Source organism: Siniperca chuatsi, linkage group LG11 (assembly GCF_020085105.1).
Source record: "Siniperca chuatsi isolate FFG_IHB_CAS linkage group LG11, ASM2008510v1, whole genome shotgun sequence".
NCBI lineage: Eukaryota > Metazoa > Chordata > Actinopteri > Centrarchiformes > Sinipercidae > Siniperca > Siniperca chuatsi.
Window position 1 is genome coordinate 7087081 of NC_058052.1, and position 22261 is coordinate 7109341.

General features: G+C 41.2%; 1 protein-coding gene across 2 annotated transcripts in view; it reads left to right on the forward strand.

The window, feature by feature from the left end:
* Positions 1 to 385: 385 nt before the first annotated feature.
* Positions 386 to 22261, forward strand: part of LOC122884563 (adhesion G protein-coupled receptor A1) — a 166350-nt gene continuing 144474 nt past the window's right edge. The window contains exons 1-2 of one of the 2 annotated variants that reach the window (XM_044214628.1): positions 386 to 1165; positions 14810 to 14881. In XM_044214628.1, coding sequence (XP_044070563.1) covers positions 948 to 1165; positions 14810 to 14881 — 290 coding nt within the window. In that variant the 5' untranslated portion in view covers positions 386 to 947. The remainder of the gene's footprint in view (positions 1166 to 14809; positions 14882 to 22261) is intronic. The other variant, XM_044214630.1, reaches the window with a different exon arrangement.

Genomic DNA, 22261 nt, shown 5'->3' on the forward strand with positions numbered 1-22261 from the left:
GCCTATTTGATTATAAGTTTTTAGGATTCCATGTAAATCCATGAAGGAATATTATATGTAAAAAGTTTTGCTTGTATTTTGGTGATTCAGAAGTGATTTCTGAAGGTTTAGATCATTTTCAGTTTGTGTACAGGCCTCAGAAAATGGAAACAAACCGTTCATTTGCAGCTGTTCCCGAGTAAATGAAGAGAACAAAACAAACAGCAACACTTTTCATCATAACTGTGTCATGCCTGACACGCATGCAGTGCACACACAGAGGAATTCAAGGAAACACTTTACTCTGTTGTGATTTATTGACATCAGATGTTATCAAAACGGGTGTCTGTGGCCTCGTGTAATCTGGGATGTGAAAAGTTTAGAAGGCCACGCTGGAGTCTGTCAGGACTCGGCGGGGAGGGACTTTCTGGACACTGCGCAACAAGTCTGAGGGCGCAAGAAGTGGATGATGAGAGTGAATGGCAACACGGCATGCGGTAGCTCAGACAGGAGACGGGTTTTAAGTGGATGATTGCGTACGATTTTTATTTTTATTTTTTTGCCTCAACCACATATTTAATTCATGCTGTCGCTCGGAAAGGATGCGTCGCAGTAAAGTTTATCCGGACTCTGAAAGCACGCCGTTGGAAGTTTTCCCTACGCATGCTGCAGCGCAGACAACAGTTTGTAGCACTTATTATCACAAAGAATGGCAAACATACAGCGTTTCACACCCCTGATGTTTTACTTTTCTCTGGGGTTTCATCGCAGAAGTGGCGCTGAAAGTTTACAGCTGTTGGGGACGCAGCAGGTGACCAGCAACGCACGAGATTTGGACCGCAGCTCGATCTCAGGCTGCACTTTAATGTAACGGAAGGCAATGTGAAATGGTCCCGACTTGTCACAGAAGCTGGGAGGATATAACTTGAAAGGAGAGTGTTTTTTTAAAAAAAGAATTTCAGTCCACCATGAGGGCGCTGAGCTTACTGTGCGTAATAGTCGGGCTGTGGGAGTCGAGCCTGAGCAACAGAAACTGTCCGGACCTGATCGTTGACAGCTGTCACTGCTCGGCGGAGAGGTCCAAGGAGCTGAGCAGGCAGCACGTCCGAGTCAAAGTTGTGTGTGATGATGTGGACTTGATGGACACCCTGCAGCCCAGCTTCTTACCCAACAGAACCGTTTCCCTGTAAGTAGGTTTCATTAGCAGTTGCCAACACCGTCTACCTAAATAGACACGAATTAGGGGGGCAATATGTGTCCCAGGGACCCCAACCAAATTTTGGAATTTTTTGTAGATTTTCATGTTGTATTGAATTAGATAACTATTTGGTCTGGACTTTGTAGGAAATACTAATAGTGAGAAGTCCAAAGTTTTTTTTTTTTTTTCTAAAATTGGGATACTGTCTAGTGGATGGAATTTTTCTGGGGGGCCTTGGAGCTCCCTAAAGGGCCCCTGGAGATCCTTAAATCCCAGTTAGGGGACCTGAATGCATGGGCAAGAGCATTAAGTGTTATAAATTGATTCCACAAGGTTAAACAGCTTTGACACAATTCGGTAAGCCTTTTATCCAGGGTAAATGAGTTTTAGAGGGGTACCACACAAATGAAATAAATCAATAAACTGCAGTTTATATTCTACAGAGTATTATCCTACAGAAATATTATGGGCACATATTGATGCCCATAGATTAAAATATGAAGGTCACTTAACTCACCTCAGATGCACTGCCCTACAACAATATTATAGAAGTACTGCGCCTTAGGAAAGCAAAGAAAAGAAAAACTGAAGATTAAACCTAGTTGCCACTGGAATTTTGTCATTATGTAACATTACAAACAGAACCTTGTTAAAACGTGTTTTATACTTTTTCCGCATCAAAGACCATCAAACAGAACTTCATTATATTATGGATACTGATTTAATATAATGAAGTTTATGGCATATTCAGCCTCTCAAACGGGAGGATTTACTGCTTTTCTGTGTTGTGTATCATTTCACATGGAATATGTTTGATTTTTGGACTGTTGGTCAGACAAAATAAGACATTCGAAGATGTCACCGTGGGCTCTCGGGAAAAAACAACAACAACTAAACAATCGAATAAATCGAATATAATCAGATTTATCGATTCTGAAAATGATTGGCGTTATAACCTTTTTTTTCATCAGATAGTCTCATTGAGATCCAGATCTCTTTTTGCAAGAAAACCTGATTACAGCAGAGGAAATAAGACACACAGCCAGTCACACACATGCATATACAAACAACATCAGAAACAATCACACACATCCATTGGGATCAGATGTTGAAGTTTTAAAGTCCTTTGTAAGTCATTCTATCTATATGGAGCAAGGTACTCTGAGGCGGTCTTCCCAAGTTCAGTATTTACTGGTGGGGCATCAAGAGTTAGCCAGTCCTGGGATCTGCTCTGATGAACAGAAGTTTGAAATTTGAGAAGAGGTGTGATATACTGAGGCAGCTTTAATAGGAGTGAGGACCAGCCAACTTTTTGATGTAGTCCACAGTGATGAGTATATTTATCTTGCAGCCATACTGTCTACACTATAAGATAGTTGGCAGCAGCAACAAGTCCTTGTAAAATCTTGCTCGTATTGCTGAATTACCGATTGAAACAATGGGAGAGAAAACTAATGCTCAATGTGCTTTTGGACCCTTGGTGGTCCTCCAAACCCACGTTTGAGAACCACCGTCCCCGTGTAAAGCCACATTCGAGCCTCACCTGTCTTGTGTTGTAACACTTAGCACCTCTGCATAAATCTTTTGCCTTCCACCCCGCTCTTTAGGGATATTATTTGCATTGTATTCAAAGTTATTCAAACATAGATTTTGCTCTTCGACATGGAGAAACCTCCCTTAGTATTCATCTCTGCCTCTCTTGTAGATGAAATAGCACTTCAAACACTCGAGGGGTTGATAACTTTCCCCACACGTTCCCTCTCTCTGCAGGTGTACAGATTGACTGCTAGATTAATAGACTGTTTTATTCTTGGAAACTTGAGGTCTGCCTTCAGAGTGTAAAATCAAATACTAAATGTAAAGGCCCTTGACAAGTTACAGCCGACCACTCATTCTGAACTAAGAGCGCAGTTGATTAATGGTAGCACTTTGCTTACTGCAATTTATTTGGAGTGGTGTTTGCTTCCGTGTAGGCAGGGGTGCTTTTGTTCCTTTATGTGGAGAATGGTTAAAGGCTCTGTTTTGTTTTCAGCATTCATCAGAGAGGGGCTGTTAGGCAGGTACTAACAAAGTTAGATTTTTAAAGTGGCCTACATAGATAAATCACACTAAGACTTTTAAGGTTTGCCTTAAAAAAAAAAAAAATACAGTAAGCATCAAACTAACTGGATGCAGCTCGAAGCATCTCTCTCACAAAATCACACCTTTTCCTCAGTTCACTTGAGAAATTTGAAGTTGTGTGTATGCTGTGTTATGATTAGACCAGTACAAATAATCCTGTTCCTCACCACGTCATATTCCTTGGTGAACTAAATCCTACAGCCGAGCTCTAGCTGGCCAGGAAGCAGTTTTCCTGCATTAGGAAATGTGACCTTTGTCAGGCTGAAGTGGCCTCCCTGCTCGCTCTTTTGTTTAGATGTGCTGTGCAAATAAACAGATATATCAAGGGAAGTATGCACATACCGATCTCCCCCTGTAGACTACCCAACAAATCTCCCAAATGTCTCCCCACGTGCTCTCTTCATTTTCTCCTGATCTCACCACCTATGCAGACTTTGAGTCATTTCCTCACCGACAACTCAAGCACAGTGTCACGTTCGATACTAACCAAGATCCAAATGCCACCTCTAAGTAAAGGCACAGATTGGGCTTTGTTGCTTTTCTTTTTGCCTTTTATCATATATCTATAAAATGTTTATGAGGAACGAACCCTGCAATAATGCAGCGCCTTGCAAATACCAAAGAAAAACAACAAGCAAATGGAAGAACATTAGCATAAATAAGAGATTTGGAAATTAACTGTATGCAAGAGTGTGTCAGTAACTCTCTGTGTGCAGCACAACGCCCTCGATTAACTCGATTTTTTTTTTGGAGGGGGGGTGGGGGGTGTTGAGGAGTTGGGAGCTGGGGCCTGACAGCTCTGTTGACCTTGGGACCTATCTGGTGTCATGGTTTCAACGCTGCAGAGCAGCAGAGGCACTGCCTCTCTGCAGAGAGTAGCAGCTGAAATTGTAGCCGACACCTGTCTCAGGCAGTGCTCTAACAGGAGGACTCACCGCTTGTCCAGGGGAGAGGACGGACAGATTGTGGAAGAGACAAGGGGATAGAGTGAAGATAGGAGATAGACATGGAGAGGCAGTGAAAGAGCCACTAGAGGAATAGAGGGAGTGACAGAGAGGACGCTGGGAAAGCGGGCATGGGAAGTGTTTGGTAAAACGTCACTTGATAGCTGAGACTGAGGCTGATTGAGATGATGTGACTGCCACAAAGGGATTGTTTAGACAGGGAGGCGCTTGTTGCACAGTAACAGCTGATTGTAACTGTGCCTCTGAGTCTCTTCACTGCTGGAAACTGCATGCAGAGGAACACGCTGTGTACTTACGTAACTGAAAACTTAAAGTTCTTACAAAGTTCTTATAAAGGACTACAACTGCTGCTGTTTTCCCTCCTGCTGAGCTGTTGTGTTGCAACCAGACCTGGTCGCATCATTTGGATTTTATTCTGACTACTTATTCTTACCTGCTGAGTGTAGCTAGCCCAATATGTGGGGTTCAAATTGACTTTCACATTTTTTTCCACAATTGTCTAAATGTCGCAGACCCAGAACTTTCCAGGAGTATTATAAATGTATTTAGTGCAACAAACAGCAGTGCAAATTTTGGCACCTGATTTTGACATTGGCTTAGTCTTTTAACAAAAATCTATCTTAGTAGAAGTCACATTTTAGTCATTTGACTATTGCTAGTTTTAGTCTTGAGACAAGCAGCTTAAACGTCGGATAATATTATTGCAGTAATATTTGTTCAGTGAACATCAAGCGGAGGATTTAGATGGTTCACATCTGACAATAATCCTGCACTCGTTCCTACTGATAATCTCGGAACACTTAAGATAGCTGACTAAAAGCAATGTTAAAACGACCATAATCAACAATACATCATATGACTAAATGTATGTGAATGTGAAATGTAGTGACAAACCTACAGTGAATTACCACCCCACTCTGCAGTTCTCTATCACTGGCAGGGACATGACGTTACTGAAATGCGAGATGCTGCATACGAGTGCAACATGCCACGGCTAAAAGAATGCACCCAACGGCTAAATCAACTGAGGTAGATATCACTTTGGGCAGCTCAGGATCCGTTTTTTCAATCAGGAGCTTCAGTGTGTGATTATGGAGAAGCGTGCAATTCTTTGAAGAAAAAAGTTAGCCTCAAAACAATAATTAGTTCATTCGTCAGTTTTTTTTCTCCATTTAAATCTTTTGTGAATTCACTCTTTCACTGTTGCAGCACTGCAGGAGAGATGCAATGTTTCTGATTTCCTGTACTTTCAGCTGCGGAAAGTGATCCTCTTCTGGATTTGTGCATGTTCTCTGAAGGGAACCACACTAAGCTCCTCCAGAGCCTGGTTCTCTCCTGTTCGAAGGAGAGAAAATGAGGGCATTTGGTCTGGGCCGGACCCAAATCTGGAGGTGTTTGGCATAAAGTAGCCTGCTCTGTGGGCACTCATCATCATCATCATCCTTTCAGAGACAGACAGGAGGGGCTGTTTGCGGTGTCTAGAGGGAAGCGAGCAGGACGGGGCCGTAGCTGGCTCCAAACCACTACAAGAACATATCAGTCATCATGCCGGTGTAGAGGAGGACCCAGGAGCCACCACAGGAAGCATGGCTGTAAAATAGCTGGTGGCTTTTAAATAAAATGCTACTACACTGTCGGTGGACAGTTTGTGATATCTTCATGATATCATGATCAAAGGAGGCTGGTATTGATCTGTGTGCATCTTCGTGAACAAACATGGCATCTCAGAACGCAATTCAGTTTCTTGTTTCTTTTCCTAAAAGTTGCTTTTCTGCATACTCTCTTATTTTTTTGTATCGCTATAAATATAATTCTGTGTATCCCCCCCCCCATTCACTCCCTCTCTCTTATTTCCCCTCGCTGTTATTCCTTGGGGGCTTTTTTCTCGTCTGCCGAGGTGCTGTTTGTGCTCTACCCTCTTCAGAGTTCTGAGTACTTCTCCATGAATATTTCATTGACATGCACACATAGCCCGTCCATATTCTCCTGTGCATTACCTCACTGACAAACCCTGTGGGCACACACACAGCGTCCAGACATTCAGGGCGTAAAATGTTTGAAATGATATGCCACACATATACATAGAGAGCTGGCTGTTCTAATCTAATCTAAAGAGACGCGACCAAAATGACCTCGATAAAATATGTTGTATCTAACATCTCATGCCAATCTCTCTTTCTCTCCCTGTTGCCTTCTCTCGTGCTTATCTCCAGTGATATGTAAGATATTTCATTTTTTCATCTTTAGGTGAGTGCTCTCTCCAATATCAGTCATCTAAGCCCCAAAGGGCGTAATACTTTTAGATCCTCAGCACTTTCCCCTCTGCGATAGCTAAAGCCAAGAACATTTGCCCTTGTGTTATCTGTGTGTTCAAGAAGCGTGAGGTCAGGGCCGATCCGTAATGTTGCTGTGTGTTAGAAGCTGCCAGTCTCCTTAATAAGTAGCTATTGATTCATCTCTTTACCAGCAAAGGGTAAGTATTTTGTCAAGGTTTGTTCCAGGCTTCTGTGGATATACATTGATACATCACTCAGAGAAAGTGCAGGCCCACTGGCCTTCAGATTGGCTGTCTGAAAAGCTCTGTGACCACCGTTCATGTGGCGTGCTTTAAAGAAACAGCTGATCAGTTTTGCTTTAGACAATAATGATTCACTGATCAAGAGTTCACGACTGCTGGGGGAGAGAGGAGTCTGTAAAGTGTGCTATAGCCTTGAAAAACCAAGAATGTGTCGAAACCCAGACTTACCATCTAAAAATATTAGGTAAAGATAAATACAGTGTCTGCCAAGGATTCTTTTCTGCTTTGCTATCCCTGCCTCCTCCCTACACCGCTGAGTAAAAACAAAGTTACTTAAAGGGTCGTACATTTGAGAGCAGAGGAGGTCAACTTAGAAGCTTGTTGTCTTTTCCCTGTTTCCTGATTGCAAAACAAGGTGATTAAAACCTTGATGTGTGTTGCCTCTGCTGTAGGGAGTGATCACAGTGGGAAGCATATTAGCTCTCCCGCTCATCTCACAGGAGCCTTGGCAGGCCTTTATCAGTGCTGTGTGCCGGTGTGTCTGTGCGTGCATACTGTCTGAATCAGGGAGTCGCTGTGTATGGGTATGAGTGTATGTGTAGAAGTTGTGCCACATGTCAGCTTATATATATTTGTCACTCAAAATGCCACCTCACCTCATCCACATGTTGCTCAGCCCAATCAATGCAAGTCATTGATGTTATGTGGTTATATGACATGATGGTGAGCCGCTCATGACTCCAGCCAAGTAATTATAGGTAGCTGTAGGGTTTAAAGATGTGCTTAAATGTGCTTCACAAAGCATTTTAACATCTACCTTACATCTCTTGTTCTTTAGGACAATCAGCTAATGATTCATGGTCTAGCTTATTGGGAGCCTCTATCTCATATTGCTGTTAGTGCTTGTGACAAAAAAAAATAAATTCTATTGTTCAGTTGTATTTTTATTTAATCTGAATCCACAATTTAATCCACTTTTGAGTCTCTTATCAAATCCTTTTAGGTTTAGCTTTCAACATTTGTGAGTAAATAATGTGTTTATGAAATAAACTCAAAATCCCCCTTTGTTTGCAGAGAAGGCACTAAAAGACATGACATTTCTTTGCAACCTGCTTGCTACAACTGGAAAATGAGACGACCAGCAAAAGATATGAAATGTTGATTTAATGAATGTGACACATTGAAATATCAAGTGTAGCTTTGAGCACCTCCCTTTTCACAAGCTCGCTCAAAACACAAGGAGGAGGTGATGCAGAACTACCTTAAGTTGCTGAACATAAAATATCACAGTGATATGATAAGCGTTGTACTGAAAGTGACCTGATGCAATGTTATTTCACCAGATTTCTCTGTTGGACTGCAAAAACACACAGTCCCCGTTTGATTGCACAGAGGTGCTACAGAGTGGTGCTTCTTCACAAGCACTGGTTTGCAGAGAGCACATTAACCACACACACAGCCAAAAGATTTATTATGGCATGCTACTTACAAAATTAACATTAATTGGGGAGCCCTGGTAGCTCACCTGGTAGAGAGTACGCCCCATGTACTAAGGTTGAGTCCGTACTGCTGCGGCCCGGGTTAGATTCCAGCCCGCCGCATGTCATCTCCCATCTCTCTCTCACCCCTTTCCTGACAAATGAACGTTAATTATGAAAGCGAGATCCAGCGTTGGTTAAAAATGAGAAGCCCACTAACATTAGCTGAACATTATTTCAGTCAGCCAACTCACGTGGAATAGTGTTTGCATTAATGTTTGCCGTCATTCCCCACAAGGAAACATCAAGCTCAGCATGGCATGGAGAGGGTCAGCTGGCTCATAAATGATAGCTGATTCAAGTCAGTTCTTTAAAAACAAGTCAAGACATCTCACTCCTTTGGCACATTTGTACCACTAAACCTTTTTTCACATTGTAGTCTGTATTATGAAGGGTGGCGTCCCAGGTAAATGTGCTTCACTGTCATCCAGAGACCACGTGAAGCTCTGTTAATATGTGCATCTGTAGGTAACCCCTGAAGCAATGCCTGTTTCCTGTCCAACGTCAATGTTAGTAGATATGAGATATGTTAGTTTGGTTAGCTGTGTCTAGTAACTCGATCTTCTAAAATAACAGAGGGTTTGGCTGTATGAAGAGAAGTGGCTAGAAACCTTGAGGCCAGCGGATCCAAATGTTTGTAATAGTTCACATTGTGATCTTTACTCCACTTGGTCCTCATGATTGGTGTGTTGGATAGCGTCTGCTGAAGCTATTTTTGATTCTGTTCTCCTGTAATAATATAGTTGAATGTCGCTGGTGCATGGCAGCCAGGCTAGTTTCTAGAGCGATGACTTTTTAGTTGGACCTCACAGAAATATCCCAGCTGTGGTGTGGAGGGAGAATGAAAGCCAGAGCTCCTGTTTTAGGGAAGAATTGATATGGATCTCGCTCGCTGTGTCTAATCACTCCTACTGTAGTCTCACAGCCTAAGGACTGAAGCAAACTTTGATTTTGGAATTATGAGATTTAGGGCTGCAGCTATAGATCATTTTCATTATCAATGAATCTGTTGATTACTCATAAATAATGAAAAATGCCCCTCACAGCTGCCCAGAGCCTAAAGTGAAGTCTTCAAATAGCTTGTTTTGTCTGACCAAGTGCCCAGATTTTGTAGTTTTTTTGAGAAGCTGGAACCCTCAACTTTGCCATTTTTACTTGAAAAAGGACTTAAATGATAATCAATTATCAAAATAGCTGTTGTCTGTCAATTAACTAATCGTCTTAACATTCGTCTAAAAAGACTTTTGAATATGTTTATTTGATATAATGGAAAATAAAAACAATGGGTAATACACTATCCAACTACATAAACTTTGCAATCTTACAATTTTAAGCTCACAAAAAGCCAAATTCACACCAAAAAAATGTTCTATGCCAAATGGGAGAATTGTAAAAGTGCAAGATTTACAAGATATGACCTTGTGGTTAAACGTCTGGTATGTGTAGGCAATGACATAAACCATTTGCTGCAGCCCACAGAGACAATACTGAATCCATGCACTCCTCCCTCATTGAAAGCAGCTTATCCGCAGAGAACATAATTGATAATGTAAATAGAGAGTTGGACGGACGCTCCAGAAGTTTGTCATGGGCTGTTTACATAATGTTCAATTCTGTTTTTCCTGTGATTTCCTGGACGTTACGCAGAAGCCTGAGATAGGCATACAGAGGTCGGCAAGCAGACGCACACACACAAACACACACACACATACGCGCAGCATAGCACAGCACAGGACACGCTTCAGTTTGCACAAACAGAGGCTGCCTGTCCCTGAGTGGGATGTCTGTCCGCAGAGGGAGGTGTAGCGGTCTGGGAACAGAAGGGAGACATGGGACAAAACACAGTGACAGCATTGGAATCACATGATCTCACTGTTGACTACCTTTACTTCATCACACCATCCATGTGTGGCTTCAAAAAAAGAGCTGCTGCACTTTTTCAGAACATGAAGTGATGCTGTTTTAGAGTAAGGCCCTGGAAATAAAGGAAATATAATCCGCTTGGCCTCTGAAACTGAAACTATTATGAGGGCTTTGGTTATTTTTCAATAAATCTGTGTGTGAAATATTGTGAAATTGACCCATTCAGTCTTCCAAGTAGTTTCCCACTATGTCCAGTTGACTCCATGCTGGCTTAGGGCCTGTATCTGCTGCAATTTTCTGCTCTCGGAGAGCTTTGTGTCAAGTTGAATCCAAAATGACAGAACCCCAGTAGGATATTGATGTCTGCATCAACAACAATAAAAATCCATAATTGTTGCTTACACACTTTTGCCTCCCTAAATGGCTCTCTGTAAATCTTATGGTCCATTCCCACACAGCTCAGGTATTCTGATTGATTTGTGGGAAAAGAGAGGTGCTTTGCACTCTGAATTTTACAAGCTCCCACATGTTTGATTCCCGTTTGCTAAACCCAGCCCCCGAAAAGTGATTGTCTAAAAGCAACTGTAACTAGCCACGGCAGGCCAGATTTCTCCACATGCCGAAATGGTTTACATTGGGCTGTAATAATAGTGTTACTAGGCATTTAAAGTTTCGAGGGTGGTGTCTTTATTATTACCTTTCCGAAACCAAAAACACAAGAACAAACGTGTAAGGAATGGATTAAACTGTGTTTGCCTGCTCTAAGCTGCAAACATTAGCATGTCTGGCTAGCTACTTACAGTATTAACCTAGCCTTATTTACAAAGACACCGGGGCATGTTATTAGCTAACTATAGTATTATGTGGGGTTACAGGTTACATTAGAAAAATTCAGGACTGGAACATCCTCTGCTTACATTAAAAAAACATTAAAAAGTCAGCTGAAAATGGAGTTTTCAACTAACAGAGTTTTAGGGTTAGCATTAGTTTACGCTAGCTAAAGCTGACAAAATATTCTAGCGACAGTTGTCATTTCAGCTGGTGAAATCCATGGCCGTCGACTTGCTTTTGTTTACTTCTGTATAAAATCAAAGACCAATTGCTAAAAGAATGGTAAATCTGCCCATTATCAGCTTGACAGGTAACAATGGACAGTAAGCAACAGTAACTAAGGGAGGCAGGGCTTAGTGAACAGTCATCTGATACTATTCTATGTACAGCATCTCTTATGGTATTATATGTATCTTGTATAGGCTCTGCTGATTTTGTCCTGCACTTGCTCAGCACTATCTTTTCTATTCTGGCTGATTTGGCCACTAGTTCTTTGTAAATGATGTTTAATTCTGAAATAGTTGAGACGTGATATTCTCAGAAGTTTGCTTTTGAGGCAGACCCAAATGTAAATACAATCTTGGATGTTGACATGAATTTGCTGACACAAGTTTGTGTCCATCCTGGCCTTTCGCTGAGAGGGGACTTCCTATTTTCAATCCTGCTTTTCCTGCCAAGACAACTGTTATCACTCTGGGGAAAGATAGGTACTTTCCCCAAAGAAAATGCAGAAGCAAGAGTATTTCTTCTTGTCAGTTTTGTCCAGAAAAACACACAATTTTCATATCTTCTGACCAAATTGACCTAATGTTTTTTTTGTTTGTTTTTTTTATGTTTGTGTATGACTAGTTTGCATGTCTGTTTGTGCAGTGTGTGAGTCTTCACTGTGACATTTTCAGTGAACACAGTTTCGCTCTGCTTCCCTCGCAGTTTGGCCAGCAATTTGCCCGTTCAGCACAATGCATTGTGGGATCCCACTGCTTAATCCTAGGGTTAAAATTGACTATACGTTCGCTGCAGCCATAATGAGCGCTCTGTCGTCACAGTGGAGACGGGTGACACATTACCCCCCTCTCCCCCCAAACCTGGCCAGTCACTCCCAGAGCCTTATTAAAGGAAGATGGGAAGGTGGTGGAGGAGGGTGACGACGGAGGGATCTGACCTTGTGCAAGTGTGTGTGTGTGTATGTAGTCATATGCTGACAGGAGATACGCAACATCACACATGCAAAGAAGTGCTCTGGCCAGCAGATCACGTGGGCATGCACAAATCCACAGCATCAGAGACAGAGCAGCCCTGCAGCGGATGATTTAAGAGCTGGCTGGAGCAATCAATATTTTAGCAGATATGAAATCCAGAAACACCATCCAAGGTGTATTTAAAATGATGTGAATCTGGGCTGTAGAATAAGCGCAATATAAATCATTAGCCACTCGCCCTGTTGTTCTGTAGCTTACAGCTTTGTCTGAAATTGTGTATGTGTGTGTGGGTGTGTGAGGAGAGGGAGAGCAATATTTAAGAAGGTTATACTAAGTTGAACTTTTTAACAACAAAATTAAGACAGAATATAATAGTTTGGGCTTAAGCAAAATGGGCTATCAGGAGTTCAGTATCTGTTTAAATGGCAAATAATGAATGTTTCATCTTGATTTTACAAAACACTTTCAAAACATCTAGTATTGCTACTGCCACTACTACTACTACTTCCAACTACTTTCATGAAAATGAAAAAGACAAGCCTTCAGTAAATACATTGAAGCCCCTACAAGGTGTTGGTTTCGTATTTGTAGTATATAAATGTTCAGGATTATTTAGTCAGCAACAATCATAGTTAAACCTGCATTAATTGATTTTTTTGTCCACTAAGGGCAGTGCAACAAGCTCGAAACACAACAAAGGCATATTATCACCTTATAAAGTTAGACGGTGAATGTGTTAGCAAAACATATGCCTATTTACACATCCAGCAGACACCAAGCAACATTAGTATTCATTTTATGTGTTGCTAGCTACACCATGGATGCACGTCCAATATTCACTTTCCTTCGAGCTCTGTTTTAGTCTCCATCAACTCTTCAGTTGCTAAATGTTGCGCTATGTTTACCAGCTGGTCGCTAACTTTGTCTCTCTGCTGTTTGTTGCTGGGCCACGTACAGTGGGGTTTTTCTAGCTTTTTTTTTTGATGAAAACAACTGCCTGCCATGCTGATGAGAGGGGGCAACGTGAGAAGCAACCTCACAACTGTAATGACTGAAAAAAATTCTAACTACTGATTGGCGCACAGACGTACGTGGTATCACCTATTTCTAACTGAACCCTGCACGTCAAACCAGAAGAGCTCACACAAAACAGCACAGACAGAAGTCTCTCACGTGAAACTGGTCGAACTTTGGCAGAAGATATTGTGTTCGTGGAGGACCCCGTCACCCATAGTGAGTGATTTAGAAAATATATTTTAGGGCCTTTAAACTTGGGGTCATTTATTACTGCACTGAAACTCTTCCTTGTTTCTATTATATTTCATTTTATTTTATTTATTATTTGGCTTATGTAAAGTATTTTGAATTATTTTGAAAGGATTTATACAAACCTTGCTTCCCTTGCCCATAACCACACAAAAACATTTGAACTGCACTACCTGTGCTGTCATGTTGTATCACTGTGGTTCCAGCAGTAACTGGCTCTAAGGTGCTTATGTCTTAGTGTGGCCGGGTCATGCTGGACAAACATAGTGGAAGTTATTAGCTGAGTGGAAGAGTAGACTTGATCCCGAATCTGAGATGTCTCTTGCGCTCGGCCTTATGCGGTCTAACAAGTCACTTTGGGATTTTTTTCTAACATAACACCGGACTGCACTGTATTTGCTGTAATGTGTGTGTGTGTATGTTTTAATGTTGTTACACTTCCTTTTAAGTTAACATTTTGTCATTCTCATTTCTACAAGATTTAGGTTTTGTGGGTTATGTTAAAGGTTAAAGTCAACCGCAAAGTACTGAGGATTAGGTCCACGGAACGACCTGAAAGTATAATAATATAAGTGTAGGTGTGTGTGTGTGTGTGTTTAAGTGATAGTACTCTTGTCTGTGTTTTCATTCTGGTGTGTTAAGGTTTGAGGGGAAGCTCAAGTCCCAAGGCCCAGTGTGTTGAATAATGTGACAAGACTGTGTGTGTGTGTGTGTGTGTGTGTGTGTGCCTGCTAGTAACACTCTCGACAGGAAGTCCTGTCCAAGCACTACTTTTCTTTTTATGCCAGACAAGTGTGTCACCTGAAGAACATATAGTTTCTCATTTCATCGTTCAGCACAGACATAATTCATCCAAAAACGGGAAAAAAAGGAAACATAGTGACAGCTGTCACTGAAATAATCCAATATTAATTTATCACTTAAAGATCCCTGTGGTGCGTTTCATTGATTTGTTTGCTGTTGTGATGTGAGCAATGGATGATTGAATTGTGCTGAAGCGCCGTTTCTTTAAGCTTTTCTATTAGGCCGATATTTTGACATGGAGTAGTGGAGGACGGGGGTGGTTTGGATCATTACCCATCTTAACCACAAACGGCCATAAACAAGACAGAAACGTGGCCGGGATGAGTAATTTACAGCTGCAGTCTCATCTGACATAAATCCTTATCTCTTGCCAACATATTGACAGTCAGAGGATAAACAATTTATCAGCCGTTTGATAAGTAATTTCCTGCAGCTCTATTTTTGTGAGAGTTACAAATGTACCTCCCTTCACTTGTTCTCTACGCTCACCTCGACTTCTCTCCCTCATATTGTTTGCCCCTAAACAGAAACCTGAGTAACAACAAGATCTCCCTGCTGAGGAATGGCTCCTTCTATGGCTTGGCTGCCCTGGAAAAACTGTGAGTACTTAAATCAAGCTCTCTTTACTGTTTTTCCCCTCCCCAGAGTCCTAATAGCTGTCATCACAGGCGCCGTATTGCTCTGTAGCTGGGAAAAGGCAAAGGGGGATATGGTGGGAATTAAGAGATCATTGTCACGGTTTACCCTGCAGGAGACTTGCCAATGGTTTTCACCTTTCAGCTCTCGTGCTTAACCTCAATTGCCACAGTAAATGTCTTAAAAGTGATAATATATAGCATCATATAACAGCCTAATGCAGTGCAGGGAGTTTTGACAGATGGACTGACTGTGCAGAGTCCATGTCGATGAGCCCCACGTCATATGCAACGTCTCAGAGGGCTACATGCGTGCAGCCTGATGATGAGCTCTATGATGGCTGCCCTTGCTTTTCCCGCCTGCCCCCTGAAGTCAACTATTGATTGCTTTTGCCTCCGTCCAGCCCAGTGAGCACTGCCTTTCTACCTGATGGTGACACTGACATTGGCTGATGATGAGGAAATCAGAGAGGGGCTTGAAATCACCCAGAGAGAATGGCTTGATAACTCTCTTTCTCCCTTTCAGTCAATCATCCTCAGATGTATGCATGCACACTCTCACTCACACTTAGAAGAACACATATTAGGCTCACACACACACACACGAGCTACATCAGTGACTGCTTTGAATATTATTCCAATCAGTTGGCCCCTGTGTCCCTGACTACTTGACAGTTAAATTCCGATTGGAATAATGTCAGTGGAATAATTCTGCCCCGCTTCCACTCCTTTTTGGGTGGCGGTGTCACCAGTCGACCTACAGGATGATGTCAACTGTCTCCCCGGGCCTTATTAGTGCCATTAAACCTTTCTACCCTCATCCCTCCAGCTCCAGAGTTATGGAGAGATGATTGCGAGGCTTTTAAGGACACTCAGCCAAAGGTTTGTCAGGCTGACCTCTTGGAGCAGCAGTTTGCGTGCCCTATCCCTATCTTCACCTCGCTGTCTGGGTACAGCCGTCCCACCACATGCAGCATTTGGCAGAGATATGTCTGTTGCTAGCAGTTGATGCCAAGCCAGGTAGCCTCAGTGAGTTGAAAGTGGCGGCCAGCTGTTCCCTCGTCTGGCCCAGCCGACTGACTGCCTGCCTGCCCGGCTGGCTGGCTGGATCTGAGGGTTGTGGTGAATTGGCAGCTGATTGACAAGCTTAATAAAGCATGTGTATGTGTTTGCACCACTCCTGCACCACTGCTGCAGCTGTGGACCTTTCGGGGCAGGAATGGAAACATGGTGATCCCAGACCAAGTTTTTGTGTAAAATGGAAAAAAAAAAAAAAAAAAAGGTTCTATTCATTAAAGGGTTAGTTTGCCCAAATTACACAACATATTTTCTTATTTACTACTGGTGGTATCTAGACATGCAGATAATTTTGGTTTAATTTGTCTTTGCTTTGGGACATGTTTCTGCCTCCAGAATATATAGGCAATATAGACAAATTATAGGCAAATTTGATTGCTCACAGGCAATATATAGGCAAATTTCATTGCTTACAGCATGCTGCAAGACGTTTCGGCTCCCATCCGGAAGTCATTCTCAATTGTGAAAATGGTTCGAGAACTCAGAAATTTAAGCTACTCTGTGTTGCTTAAGCCCTGCCAGGGAGGGCTTCCTGATTCCTGACTTCCGGATGGGAGCCGAAACATCTTGAATTTGAAAACATTGTCCAGATGACTACGACTGAAACCTTTTCTGAAACCGCACCTGTTATTTGGGTTAACCATCCCTTTAATCAACGGTCAGAGGGCAGGAAGCCCTCCATGATGTTGCATCTAGGGATTTTTTTTTAGTATTGCAACTTATCAAACCTCACTTGGTGCTTAATGCTAATACTTAACATCATCATCATGGCATTCAAGTCCAGCGTAAAAGCACATCAGCAACTTTATTAATCCCCCAAGGAAAAAACGCTTTTAATGGGATTTGCCTCTATAGCCCAGATAGTGTCTTCATAATGGATCCCTGTATGTTGGATGATGGCCTGGATCCCCCCATATGGACACAAGTCCATTACTATCAGCCAAACTGGGTCCCATGGGATCAAATCAGGAACAAAGCCCATCACTGTTCTCTGGTCAGGACACTGAATCTAGCTTTTGCCGCTTCATCATGAGTTCCCACCGCAGAAGCCCTCAGTGTGTAAAGAATCTGTGTGAACTGGATGAGGCTGGCATATTTTTCAGTTTTCATACTGATTATAATGCATCAATTTGACACTGTGGTATTATCTTTTTTTTTTTTTTTTTAGATATATCAGATTGAAAATATATTTCACTGTGCAAAATAAGATAATTTTTTAGTAGACCAATATCCAATATCTGCATGACCAATATCATGTAGAATGAGTAGAGTCAGAAGAAGAAGTGCTGCAGTCTGTCCCTTCTTGGAATTAAACACACCTAGGCTAAAAAAAAGATTAAATTATACAGAAGATTGATTTTAATGTTACACAACCCAACAATAACTTCATACAACAAAATAAAGACTATAGCTCAGAGTTATATATTGATGTAACAATAAGGTGAAAGTATTTTCAGATCGTCGTTCAGAACGCACTGTTCTTGAAATAAGCACACTCCCACTGGCTACAAGCATATTGTGTGTCTTTACAGTAGTGGTTATTTTTATTGTTATGGCAGTGCTTTATTCTTTGCAGACTGTCTACATGTTTTTTTATTGAGAGCAGCAGGTTTATTTTTTTTATCTGTTTGACCAACCGTTCTTCGTCTAGCCTGAAGATTTTGGGGGCAAGCTCAATAGACTGAGTGAACCTTGGCTCAGGGCAGAGACAGTATCAGAATTCAGAATGGCATCTGCAATTGCTCATTCTGAAAAGTGGATGTCAGAGGTGTGAGGAGGCGTCCTTTAAAAAGTTTTGCAGCTCCTGTTGTTCGCTGAGGTGACATTTATTCAGTCTTTGTGAATACTTCTCCTTGGGAGGTGATTGATGAGGGCGTGGCAAACCGCTGAAGGACACATCCTCTGGCTGGTTGTGCATAAGAATGTATGACAGGGTAATGTCCAGACTCTGAGAGCAGAGTGCAGGTGGGAAAAGCTCACTGATAACATGATCATAAACCAAACTGACCCTGAGGTTATCCTCAATGGGTCAAAGGTCAGAGGTTATTAAGGGACAGTAGAAAAAATGAGAGCATTATTGACCCGCTGGAATACTTGATTAAAGCGGAAGATCACTCAATCTGTTTTTTTAAAATACATATTGGTATGCCACTTTTGTCAATATTCTTATGCCATGATGTCAGTGTGAAAAATTTAAATTTTAATTCTGCTTTAGCATGTGCAAAGCAGTTATTTAGAACTCAATCCAATGGTGTAGGATTGCAGTGATAGCCTACATTTTCCAGATTTTCCTTGATTGCATAACAGCATGGCTTGTTTTTTTTCTGCTTACCTAAGACAGGACATGAAGTAAGATGAAGCCTTAAATGGATCAAAGCGTAGTCTTGAAATATGAATGGTTTTATTGTTATTTTACTGGAGACTGTTGCTGGGTCACAGCTGAGGCGAAACATGTGAGCACCATGGGTGTAACCCATTTAATGACCAAGTTTGGGGTGACAGAGAAGACAGATTCTTCTTCTTTGTCTATCCTTTTCCTTTTTTACTTCTTTGGGCTGTTAATCACAGATTGTCTCCTGCAATTAAAAAAGTAGCAGATGGATTCTGGAAACCTGATAATTTAATAGAAACATTTACAATATTTATTTCCAGCTTGGGAGTATAGGGAGTTATTTCTTGTTTTGTTATGCTATTTGAAAAATAGCAAGAGAGCATCAAAAGCATCTCTTGGAAGAATTTGCTTCACATTCTCCTTGAACTTTTGCTTTGTTCTGATATCTGAAATATCTCGTACTGATGAGACAGTAGTTCCAACTTTGGATACAGTTGCTGAGCTGTTAACCAAGAAAGCATCTTTTTCACAGTTCAGGGTTTCTTAGAGCTTTTTCTCCATCTAATGTAAAATTGCTTTTGTTGGTTTCATGTGACTGTTTTAATTTTGAGTGTAGGCTGCAATGAAGGTGTCCTTACATAAGTCACTAGCTTTCTTTTCCTTTCTGTGCCGCTAAGGCAAAAGAGGAATCTGAGAAAATCACAGCAAATATCCCATAAGTACTGATCATCCACCCACTAGGAATAAATTGCTCTCCAGCGGTGTTTGAGAAATGTTAATCATTGCCCCAACTGGGTTCAGACTGTGGAAACGTTTAAGTGGCAAAGACTCACATCTTTTCTTAAAAAACCTGTGCGATATTATATATACTGTAAAAATGTGTACGTTGATGAGTGTTGACTGTTTCAAATAGGCTATTTAATTGGGCTGTATGTCTTGCCAAGAAGGTTGAATAATTAATGTATGCCCCCTGGTGTTGTGGTGCTTACTGTATGTAATATTTTCATAATGCAAACATTCATAGAGGAAAGTCCATTGCCAATTGATGCTCTGGCAGCGGTAGCTGCAAGCCTGTCACAATGCGTGCACATTCAGTCTGTTTAATTGGACTGAACTGTCTGACTGTCCACCTTTTTCCCCTCCTCAGTGAGCTTTCAACACATATTTATTTACAATCGTGGTTATCTGTCTCGGTGAGTGTTTGCTGTAATTCAGAGTGTGTGGCCATGCCTTCCCTCAAAGCATCTGCAAACTGACCCGTGAATATTTAACATGTGAATAAATGGTTTTAATAAACATTCCACATTAGCATCAGGGTTGATGCCAATATACATTACACTTGTCTTGTTAATGACATAGCCAGTTAAAGTTTTTTACAGGGAGGGTGAGAGAAGTAAAGTAAGGAATTTGCTGCATGTTTTTCAGTTCTATTGCTGTGAAAAACACAAACATTTAGCTAATATACTGTATCTGCCTCTACCTTGGTATTGCCAGTCAGGCTGCAACTGCTAATTACTTTCATAATCAATTAATCTGTGAATTATTATTTTTTGATTAATCATTTAGTTTATGAAAATTCCACACAGTCGTGAGAGTCTACAGCCATGCTAATGGTTCTGTGAGGCTGTACTTACAGCTAAATGCTAACATCAGCATGCTAACATGCTCACAGTTACAGTATAACATGTATGATGTGCACCATCTTAGTTTAGCTTCTTATCATGCTAACATTTGCTAATTAGTACCAAACACAAAGTACAGCTGAAGTTGATGGGAATCTTGTTAGTTTTGCAGGTATTTGATAATAAAACAAAGTATTGGACAAATAAAGATTTTGACTTCATGATGGTGCTAGATGAAAAGTTACGGGATCATCAGAGTTATTACAATTACAAAAAGTTAAGGAATCGTGAAAGCTAATAGGATTCATTCATCTAAGAACCACGTATGTCTCTGCCAAATTTTTGTGCCAATCTATTCAGTAAATTTCAGTGGATAAAATAGATGTGTCAACCTGATGTTGGGGCGCTACATGAAAAGGATGAGAGGATCAGAGGATCACCAAAGTCAGTACGATTTATCCTCTGGGCACCATGAATGTCTGCACAAAATTTGAATAGTTATTGAGATATTTCAGTCTGGAGCAAAGTGATGGACAAATGTTTGGCATTTTTGCTGGATTATACAGCTAAAACAATTAAGTTATCAAAATTAGAATAGTTTTAACTCAACTCAACTACACTATTTAGTCTAAAATATGATAAACATTGGATGAGTGTGTGTGCGTGTGTTTGTGGTCACTGCTCTGTGCTGTGATTATTAGCCCTCTGACACATGCGGGATTCTTCTTGTTTACTGGAAACAAGGTGCCTTTACGTTTACACATCCTGCTCTAGACACTAACATGCCACTGAAAAATATGATACAAGTTATATTAATGAATGTATGTCATCATCTCATTTCATTAAGTGCGTATACAATCGAATACATCATGCAGCATCACTTTCCATTTGGATGAGTGCCTAAGTGGCCGCAGCAAGCTTCAGTTTTATTTGCTTATGTACTTCATGTAGAATTTGACCTTTTGTGAATCTGATGGTATTTTAATAATTACATCAACACTGAGATCTATTTAATGAGACTCTGCATGCTTAAATACTGTTTGCTATCAAAGAGAAAGCAGTGCTCTGTCTAGAGGCTGTGCCTGGAGAATGTGTGTGGTCTGGTCAGTGTTAGTGTGTGACTTTACACTCACAGTAAGTGTATGTGTGTGCACACCTCCATAGCAGTGTGGCTGTGTGATGTGGTAATCATCTAGATTCAGGGAGGAATCTGCCCATTAGTGTCACATAGTGAGCAGGCAGATATCCTCGGGGTCACATGGCTCGAGAGAAATTGAGCAAGCTAAGATATACAGTGCAGTTTAAATTAATTGGGAAGCACTTCAGTAGCTTTTCAAACATTAACCACAAATGTTGGAGTTTATACTGAGGGCTGCTCCTGCTCTTCAAACATGCAGAGATGGGGGAGTAGAAAATGGTTATTGTTTAAACATTCATCTCATCTGAGCTGCTCCAGCTGTATCTACAATGGATATGTGGGGCAAGTCTCCCCAAAGGTAGTCATCATTTGTTTGTATGTATGTGTGTGTGTGTGTGTGTACCATAAACCCTCAAATAGTGGACAGAGCTATTGTTTACCTCAACTGAAGAGAGAGCCAGGCCTTTATTTGAGGCAGGCTATTATCAAAGCCAGTATTTAGGTTTTATTTTCCCTGTTCTATAAGTATATTTAATATACTCAATTTGGAAGACTCCCTGTGTTCTGATTTGCTCCACTTTGCTGTGTTAATATGTTGTTGCTGTGTGCTGTCACTGCAAAGCAGTGCTTTCTCTATGTGTTTTACATTAAAAGTGTGTACACAGGAAGTGTGGAGCTTCATCAACAACAGCATGTTAAAGTACAAGTAAAAAATCTGACTGAGAAGAGTACAGTATTTATGTTAAAAAGCCAAACTCAGACCAAGACCCAGACCTTGATTGAAGTTGTAACTCAAGTCAGTGTTTCCCAACTGGTGGGTCGCACTCCAAAGGTGGAACATGGGTCCATTGTGAGAGGATCTCATGTGGGTTGCAAACAAATGGATCCACTTTGTCAAAAAAAAACGTTTTTTGAAGTACTGTTTCCTGCTGCATACTACAATGTGCAGTTTTACAGTACAAGTAGCCTATGGATGCTGGCTCTGTTGGCCATGCTGTCCTTGCCTTGCATGTTTTAGCGGTCCTCCTGCTAGTAGCTGAGATAGAAAAGGAGCTAGCTCGCTCTGTAACATGGCTAAACACAAACATGACATGGAATATTTTAAACCTAGTTTTACTTGCACAAAACACCTCAGTATGGTATATGCAGTGAAATACTGGCCTGGCTTAAAGGGA